Here is a 9,542-nt window from a genome sequence, read left to right on the forward strand (position 1 = left end):
TCGAACTCTTGATCCAGTAAAGTGTCAAGGGATAATTTCATCAGCATGATGGCGTGGTGGCAGTGATGGTGATGTGATCCGCGCAGGGCTTTGTATAAGCACTACGACAATATGACCAGAGGAGTAAACGGTGGAGGGGGAACCGCACACGGCTAAGAAACAATTGATGTGCTTTGGGGTGCCCCTGCCCCCGTATATAAAGGAGGAGAGGGGAGGAGGCTGGCCCTAGGGGGCGCGCCAAGTGGGGGGAAACCCACTAGGACTCCTAGTCCTAGTCGCCCCCTCCCCTTCCTTCTTTCGGAAGGGGAAAGGGGGGAGGAGAGGAAGATGGAGAAGGAGAAGGAAAGGGGGGTCGCGCCCCTCCCCTTGTCCAATTTGGACTCCCCATGGGTGGGCACCCCTTGTGGGCTGTCTTCTCTCTCCCCTATGGCCCATGTGGCCCATTACTTTCCCCGGGGGTTCCGATAACCCCTCGGTACTCCGATAAATATCCGAAACACTCCAAAACCATTCCGATGTCCGAATACTATTGTCCAATATATCAATTTTTACCTCTCGACCATTTCAAGACTCCTCATAATGTCCGTGATCTCATCCGGGAATCCGAACAACATTCGGTCACCAGATCACATAACTCATATAATACAAATCGTCATCAAACGTTAAGCGTGTGGACCCTACGGGTTCGAGAACTATGTAGACATGACCGAGACACCTCTCCGGTCAATAACCAATAGCGGAACCTGGATGCTCATATTGGCTCCCACATATTCTACGAAGATCTTTACAGGACAAACCGTTATGACAACATACATTATTCCCTTTGTCATCGGTATGTTACTTGCCTGAGATTCGATCGTCGGTATCTCCATACCTAGTTCAATCTCATTACCGGCAAGTCTCGTTAATCGTTCCGTAATGCATCATCCTGCAACTAACTCATTACTAACATTGCTTGCAAGGCTTATTATGATGTGCATTACCGAGAGTGCCCAGAGATAACTCTTCGATACTCGGAGTGACAAATCCTAATCTCGATCTATGCCAACCCAACAAACACCTTCGGAGATACCTGTAGAGCATCTTTATAATCACCCAGTTACATTGTGACATTTGATAGCACACAAGGTATTCCTCTGGTATCCGGGAGTTGCATAATCTCATAGTCAAAGGAATATGTCATGAAGAAAGTAATAGCAATAAAACTTGACAATCATTATGCTAAGCTAACAGATGGGTCTTGTCCATCACATCATTCTCCTAATGATGCCATCCCATTAATCAAATGACAACACATATCTATGGTTAGGAAACTTAACCATCTTTGATCAATGAGCTAATCTAGTAGAGGCTTACTAGGGACACGGTGTTTTGTCTATGTATCCACACATGTATCAAGTTCCGGTTAATACAATTCCAGCATGAATAATAAACATTTATCATGATATAAGGAAATATAAATAACAACTTTATTATTGCCTCTAGGGCATATTTGCTTCACCAATATCTTGTGAGTGTTCGTTATATTTCAATGTGTCCAGTTTTATTAGTGTCGATCTCTAAACTGTACAAAGAAATATCCTGATAGTGGTTTCTACTGTATAGTTTGATATAAAGAGATAATGTGATTATGAAGAGCTACACATATCAACGGTAAGAGCATAATAGCTTTACTTGAGTTGCGAACAACTAGGGAAGTGGTGGTGAAGTGAGTAGGTACAATAAGACAATAGGTCTCATGGGCCAAGAAATCAACAACATAGCGGATTGATGCAATGCATATGTATGACAATGCAAAATTTGAACTCCAAACAGATGCAATGAGAAAACAAAAGGAGACAAATCTGGTGGTGAGTAGTGTCAAATCCACTTGATTTTCTGTGGTTTTTCATGATGTTTTTCTATGATGCCATAGTTTAGAAGCCCGACAACACCCTAAGCACTATAGCACTAGTATCTCGCGTGTTATACTTAGTTTTTTAATTTTACAGAAAAGTTAACTGATTGGGAGAGTGGTGGCAAGCGAATCCCTTTTGATAGTAGTCAAATGATGGAAGTTTAAAAATGAAAATTGCCTTCTTTGACAGAAATTGTCATGTCGCTCTGAAGAAACTGTCAACCCCTCAAACTAAAAATGCGACCAAAATCATTCGCAAATGCCACCCCCTTTCTGCTATCGTTCGCCAGGTAAGCGGGTCCTAATTTTATCTTTATCAGATCCAGACAAACATTCTCTGTTTCTAATTTGGTTGCATGCATCACTCTGATGCAGAGGCCCGGGGTTATCCTCCTTTTCCAAAAAAAAATCTCTATTTCTAATAAATGGAACCTAGTAGACAGATTTATTTCTCTTATTTTGCCAAGACATGGTTCCTTAGATCACCATGCTCTTTATCTTGAGCCTCATGCAAATTCAAAATTGAGATGCTAGTTTGAAATTTAGGGATGTTCTTCGGCCAATTGTGCATAATCAGTCCTCAAAGTGAACATATTACAAGAACATGCAACCCCAGCCATCCGCATTCCATTCCACCACCTACTCATTCCAGAGGCATGAGTGTGCGCTCTCAGAGTACCCACACAACAAGCGTCATGTCAATACATCATCGTGAATTGGTTGTGCCTCACAATGGCCTTGCTGAAGGCATTATTTTGAGAGCATGGATTTTCTTCAGGGTGGATACCCAAAATCTATAATCGGGCAACGACAACACTTGTGCACTGTTTCCTTCTTGGAGGCGTCGCTTTTGGAGAATTTAGACTTTGGGTGTTGTCTTAGTGGTGGTTCGTGCTGCAGTTACAAGGAATTGATCAATGTAACGAGATCTTTCTTTTCTTCTTCTTCTTCCTTTTGTTTTTGAGATGTGTGCATCTAAAATGTATTTATGACATTTCGTTGTTGCAGAGACTGGGTATAATTGACATCTCCATAATATTAATATATTTCTTTTGTAGAAAGATTGTCAATATATCATATTGAAGTTCTGAAGAGCACTCATATTGCACGACTGCTCTAACGCAAGATGAATAACACAGCTGCACCTGCCTTTCTCCTCTCTCAAAACTCTTTTTTTTCGATAATTGTATTATCCTTTTCTCCTCCCGAAAGGAACAAATATACATATAATACAGTGGCCCAGCTGCTGAGGACGGTACTTGGACGAAGAAGATTATCTTTTGGCACGCAGAAAAGTGCGTGAACACAATCCAGCTCACATTCTCCTACGCAGCCGTACGTGAGGAGCACAGGAGCACAAGATCTAGCCTCTGGTTGCAGGCAGGCAAAGACCAGTCATCAGTAGCGAGTACCGAAGCGCGCCGGGCAGCGTATCGGGAAACAGCAACAGTGGCCGGGGAAAGAACAAAGAAAAACAAACAAATTAGGGCACACACGGATACCAAAAAAACGCATGCGGAAACGTGAAAAAAGCCAAGATCGCTCCGAACCAACACCACACCCCTCGCCCCATCACTTTATCTTTCTTCTCTTTTTCGTTTGTTCCTCCCCGACTCGACTGCGGCTCCCTCCTTCCTTTCTTTCTTTCTTGCGCTCTGCTGCTTGATTAACGGCGAGTGGGAGAGAGAGAGAGAGAAACACCAGGAGTTGAGTAGTGGTAGTAGCACACTGCTCCAAACAACGTAGATCATTACCAGTATTCTTCTTTCTAACAGACATGCTTAGACGTGGGATTGATGTAGGTCGCAGAATCTTCTTTTTAATACTGTGTTGGCGCGGTGTTAAACTTGAGAGCTCTTGATTCGGATATCATATTTGACTTTATGCTCGAAAGTCCGAACTAACGGAGAGAGATAGACAATATACTTCAACAATCAACATAGTGGAGGTTTGAAATCCCAATTTTTTGCTCCCAAATTTGAGCAGCCGCTGCACCTATCTCCCTCTGTCTCCAAAATGGAAGTCCTCTCCCTCTCTCTCACACACAGTCACATGCTTAAGTACTGGCATGGCATGGCAGCAGTAACACTTTCCCCCGAAGTGCATTGCTTGGTATGCATGGTTTGCCCCTCTACCACTGCCCTCCTTGGGTCTTGCTAGGGCAGCGAGCAAAAGCAGAGAGAGAGAGAGAGAGAGAGAGAGAGAGAGAGAGAGAGAGAGAGAGAGAGAGAGAGAGAGAGAGAGAGAGAGAGAGAGAGAGAGAGAGAGAGAGAGAGAGAGAGAGAGAGAGAGAGAGAGAGAGGGACACTGACCATCCTAGAGATTCCTCTGCAAGCGCTTTATTCCCTTCCACCCTCGCACGTATTTGAGCCAAGCTCGCTTACTCACTCACACACACACAACGGCTCAAGTTTTTCTCTTTCATTCAAGATTCACTCTTCTTGCCCTCTTCCTCCTCAGATAAGCTGTGTGGTAGGCTACTGGCTACTAGTAGGACTGGAGTAGGGTCGTAGTATTTGGTTCTTCTTCCCCCTTTGCTTGGGAAGCCGGTAAGCTCGCCACGGCATTACCAGCCCCTCCTCTGCCTGCCCTCCTCACTCGCAGAGAGAAGAGAAGAGGAGGAGAGAATCCACATTTTGTTCCCATCCTCATCAATCCTCTCCCCCTCTTCTTTCCATCAAATCACAATCTTTGTTTATAGGGTGCATGTAGCCCAACAGTGGCCGCATTGTCTCTACCCCCTCCCTCTTCTTCCTTCCTTCCTTGGCCCCCTCCCAACCCGCGCGCTCCCGAGCAACCTGCAGCTTCGACCCTGGGCTGCTCTGCTTGCTGCATGACCGCTGTGCTCCCCTGAGCTGAGGAAGGAAGGAAGGGAACAATGAGAGATGGCTGCAACACCACCAAGAAGAGCAAGGTACCGCCCTCCCATCCCTCTGTCTTCTTCCTCCTGATTGCTCTGTTTCCCTGTGCCTGAATGCGGTTCGGTTGCTGTGGCGTGTAGCTGTCGTGGTCCAAGAGCCTGGTCAGGAAGTGGTTCAACATCAGGAGCAAGGCCCACGACTTCCACGCCGACGACGCCGCCGCGGCCTCCGGGAGGAGAGGCGGCGGCGACGATGAGGAGTGGAGGGGCAGCAGCTTCGCCAGGAACGAGCCGGCCAGCGCCGCCAAGAAGAGCCGGACGGAGAGGCCGTCCAGGCGGAGCCGCGAGCACTCTAGGCGGGGCAAGATCGACCTCGACGCCGCCGAGGCCACCGTCACCATGGACTACAGGTTGCTCCGCCGCCCGCCCCTGCATTCGCATTACATAATTCCATCTTCGTCTCCGCTCTCCTGTGTGTGTGGCCTTGTTAGTTAAAAAAAGAACGAAACTGCCTGCAGGATCTTCGTTGCTACGTGGAATGTGGGCGGCCGATCCCCTCCCGGCGGCATGGGCCTCGAGGACTGGCTCCACGCCGCGCCGCCCGCCGACATCTACGTCCTCGGGTACGTGTCCCCGGATTTCTCCGTGCCGGATTCCTCAATGCTGCGGCTCGGGCTGACAATTTCGGTGCCGCCGTGGTGTTCGTCCAAAGGTTCCAAGAGATCGTGCCGCTGAACGCCGGCAATGTGCTGGGCACGGAGGACAACGGGCCGGCGAGGAAGTGGGTGTCGCTGATCAGGAGGACGCTGAACGACCTGCCGGGCGCCGGCAGCGGCAGCGGCAACGGGAGCTTCCGGACGCCGTCGCCGGCGCCGCCGGAACCGGTGGCGGAGGCGGACGACGACTTCGAGGGGGCGAGGCACCAGACCAACAACGCGGCCTTCTTCCACCGCCGGTCCTTCCACAGCCGGAGCCTGCGGATGGAGGGCGACGCCCTGGCGCCGCAGCCCAGGCTGGAGCGCCGGTACAGCGTCTGCGACCGCGCGATCTACGGCTCCCGCCGGCCCAGCGACTACGAGGCGCACTGCCGGTGGGGCGGCTCGTCGGACGACGACAACAACACCGGGGAGTCGCCCAGCACGGTGTACTCGCCCATGTCTTACGGGTACGGCCACGCGCCGTCCCTGGACGACGGCCATAGGCCAGCTTCTGGTCACACTAGGTACGATTCAAGTTCCATGCCATGTACTCTGTCAACACATGCTATTTTTAATGGAGACAAAGTACATTATGGTCTCATAAATAGATGTGGTGGGTAATCTGTGTTGTGATCCGTGTTGCAATCTGATGTTCTTCAGATATTGCCTGGTTGCAAGCAAGCAAATGGTGGGGTTGTTTCTGATGATTTGGGCTCGGAAGGACATTAGGGATGACATCAGAAATCTCAAGGTTTCTTGTGTTGGCAGAGGATTGATGGGCTACCTTGGGAACAAGGTTGGTCACTGTTCCTACCACAAATGCTATGTGGTTATTATGATTTTTGCAATAATGTTTTGCATTTTATGAATTGATCACAAACAAGAGGCATTGTTAGCTTAGATATAGTATTCAACCGGCAAAGGATTTGTTTTCCAGGGTTCGATTTCGATTAGCATGACATTGCACCAAACAAGCTTCTGCTTCGTCTGCAGCCACCTGACGTCGGGGCAGAAGGAAGGCGACGAGATGCGGAGGAACTCAGATGTGCTTGAGATCCTCAGGAAGACCAGGTTCCCAATGGTTTACGGGCAGTATGAGCGCTCACCGGAAACTATCTTAGAGCATGAGTAAGCAAGCACAGAACCTTGGAATTGTCCCCTAAAGCTTGTTTTCATGTGCATTTGGTGCAATATTGGGGCCCTTAACGCGCCTTTTCTTTCAGTCGAATCATCTGGCTCGGGGACCTAAATTACCGAATCGCACTTTCCTATCGGTCAGTGAAGGCCCTGGTGGAGATGCGCAATTGGAAAGCATTGCTGGAGAAGGATCAGGTGAGAGCTTGCAAACCTTCTTGAGCACAATTTGTGTATGTGTGGTGTGTACCGTTGGGATCCCCGGAAAGCTGTAAAATTGTTGTGTCACAGGCAATCAGTGCTTTTGTCTTGTCATTCTTTTACTTTACCATGTTGCAACATTACTAATCGGTCGGTAAAAGCCGAGGAGCTCTTGTTGTTCTCATTATGAAAATGATTACCAGACATTGTAGTAGTATGATCTCATTGACATGTCAACTTGACACTTTCAGCTAAGGATTGAACAAAGAGGTGGGCGGGTGTTTGCCGGGTGGAACGAGGGGAGGATATACTTCCCACCGACATACAAATACTCGACCAATTCCGACAAGTATGCCGGGGAAGACATGAACCAGAAGGAAAAGAGGAGAACTCCTGCATGGTACATTATATTACACTAATGTGCCGGATATTTGCCAGATTTTGTACAGTTCAAAGTGAACTTAGTGATCTTGTCGTGCAGGTGCGATCGCATTTTGTGGTATGGAAGGGGCCTAGGTCAACTATCATACGTTCGAGGCGAGTCTCGGTTCTCAGATCATAGGCCAGTCTACAGCGTATTCAGTGCGGAGGTGGAGTCGATCAACCACAGCCGAATTCAAAAAATGAGTTGTTCAAGCTCGCAGTTGGACATCGGAGAGCTACTGCCCTACTCTTACGGATACACCGACATCAACCCGTATGGCTACACCGACCTAAATTTCTACTGAAAGGGTCCATGAACTTTGGGAAAACACCCAGTGTTCAGTCATATAACTTGTGATGACAAGGTAGGGTTTGGAGGGTGGTTTGAGTTAGCAGTTAAATGTATGTTCTTCACAGATATTAATACTCTTTCCTATGTCAGGCTGGCGAGAACAGGGGCAATTGGACATAAATGCAAGCTTCTGAATTTCCGATAAATCGGTGAATGGCATTCGTATGTCTTGATCAATACAGTTAGTTTGCTAAGCACAAAGAGCTGACTGAATTTGTCACGATCAGAGTCTTGCACATTGGATACTTTCAGAGAAGCAGCAAGTGCTTGGCTAGTTTCACAGGATCCAAATAATTCAGTACAGAATACAGGTATGCTCCGGTTGATTTACAGTTTTTATGGTGAACAATACGTCTAATGAACTACTGATCCTAACCAGTCCTCTGTTTTGCAGGTGAGGACAGCGGTCTCCGAACCACGCACAAGATACTCTAAAGACTGCAAGCCAGTGACCACGAAGACTCAAATTATTTCATTTTACTGAATTCAAACTTCAAAGATAGCACTAACAGGGAACCCAGATGACGCACCGAGATGGTCTGTTTCCATATGAGACAGTACGACGATCCAACCATATGCCCAGGAGACCATGGCCGGCCACCCCAGCAAAGATAGATACTGCTACTGATGGCATCGGAAGTAGTGCACCAGATTATTTTCTCCCCTTCTTCATATGTGCACATTGTATAGCAACATTGTTGATCCTCTCTCTCTCTCTCTCTCTCTCTCTCTCTCTTCCCCCTGTTTCAGACAGCAACAACAAGCAGTAGCAGTAGTCCTTTGCACAGTCTACACTCCTCTGCGTGCAGTTTATAAAAGCTTGGGGAAGAAAGAAAGAAAGAAGGAGCGGGGGCCATGAATGAATGCCTGCATTGCATTGCTCCTCATATCATCTATCTCATCTCACCTCCATGGATGGATGGGAAAGGGGCGCAGCGCATAGATAGGGAGGGGCCATGGCCATCATTGTTCACGCTCTGCTTCACCAGCAATGTCTGAATCAGCTGAGCTGACCAAAAGGCAGCAGCAGTAGTGGTATTACCTGTCACGTTTCTACCAGCCTTCTTCTCTGCATGCAGGAAAATTTGTGTGCAGTGCAGTGCACTGTGCGTTCTCGGCCGGAAAGGCCTTCGTTTACGTTTTACACTGTGTGAAGTGTTGGCGCACGCACGCCATGGAAATGATTTGATTTGCTAGTGCCTCGTGATGAGCAGATTGAGTGGTGGGTGCAGCCTGAAGATGAACTGCGGGTCAGGTGGTTCAGGGTTCGGGTCACTGTAGTACGTGTGGGCTTGCTGTTTTCGGAGCAAATCATTGTCCAGGAGAGACCCAGCCGTACCAGCAGAAAGAAGCGGTTTGATTTAGCAGTATAAACACTGTCAGATCTCCAACCTACGGCGTGCCAAAATGCTGTCAGATCATATCTCAGACTCAGCATGCTGATAGCTCTATGTAATTAGCTTTTTAGTTTTAGCCTACTTTTTCAGCCGAAGGAACTGGCTATAGCCCTAGAGCCTTTGCTGGTTGGCCTGTTAGCACAAGGTTACCTTGGTGTAGTACCTTGAAAAGAGTGAGCTGGAGGAAACGACAGCCATCATTTCCGCGGGCCGCAAACAACTGTGAATTTTACCCAAAACCTACTTATGTCATCAAGTATGTGGACCTTGCTAAGAGTATCTACAACCGGACCTCCCACATCCGCCCCCAAATGTCCGAACGGGTTGTGTTTGGTCTCTGCCTAAACCCAAAAACAACACCCAAGAAGGCTCCCCAAAACCAGCCCAAACGGCCGGGTTGTCCGGCAACCCCCAGCTCATACGTGGGATGGATATGAGGAGGCTCGGACGCACCCCAACACCACCACCACATGGGATCGGCTCGCTATGGCCCATGCTGTCCCCATCATTGTCCCCACAAAAACCCCATACGGTCTGACGAACCCTAGTCAAATCCCACTCCTCTCAGTCCTCTCACCCT

General features: G+C 48.2%; 1 protein-coding gene across 1 annotated transcript; it reads left to right on the top strand.

Annotated features, from left to right (window-relative positions):
- The first annotated feature begins 4,273 nt into the window (after window positions 1-4,273).
- On the top strand, window positions 4,274-8,621 carry LOC123084863 (type I inositol polyphosphate 5-phosphatase 4). Its single transcript, XM_044506395.1, has 11 exons — window positions 4,274-4,811; window positions 4,899-5,167; window positions 5,276-5,380; window positions 5,470-5,979; window positions 6,116-6,251; window positions 6,393-6,583; window positions 6,679-6,787; window positions 7,042-7,190; window positions 7,272-7,578; window positions 7,656-7,876; window positions 7,960-8,621. Exons 1-9 carry the CDS (start codon window positions 4,776-4,778, stop codon window positions 7,516-7,518), a joined length of 1,752 nt encoding a protein of 583 aa, XP_044362330.1. The 5' UTR covers window positions 4,274-4,775; the 3' UTR covers window positions 7,519-7,578; window positions 7,656-7,876; window positions 7,960-8,621.
- Window positions 8,622-9,542: the final 921 nt, after the last annotated feature.

Source organism: Triticum aestivum, chromosome 4A, assembly GCF_018294505.1.
Source record: "Triticum aestivum cultivar Chinese Spring chromosome 4A, IWGSC CS RefSeq v2.1, whole genome shotgun sequence".
Classification (NCBI taxonomy): domain Eukaryota; kingdom Viridiplantae; phylum Streptophyta; class Magnoliopsida; order Poales; family Poaceae; genus Triticum; species Triticum aestivum.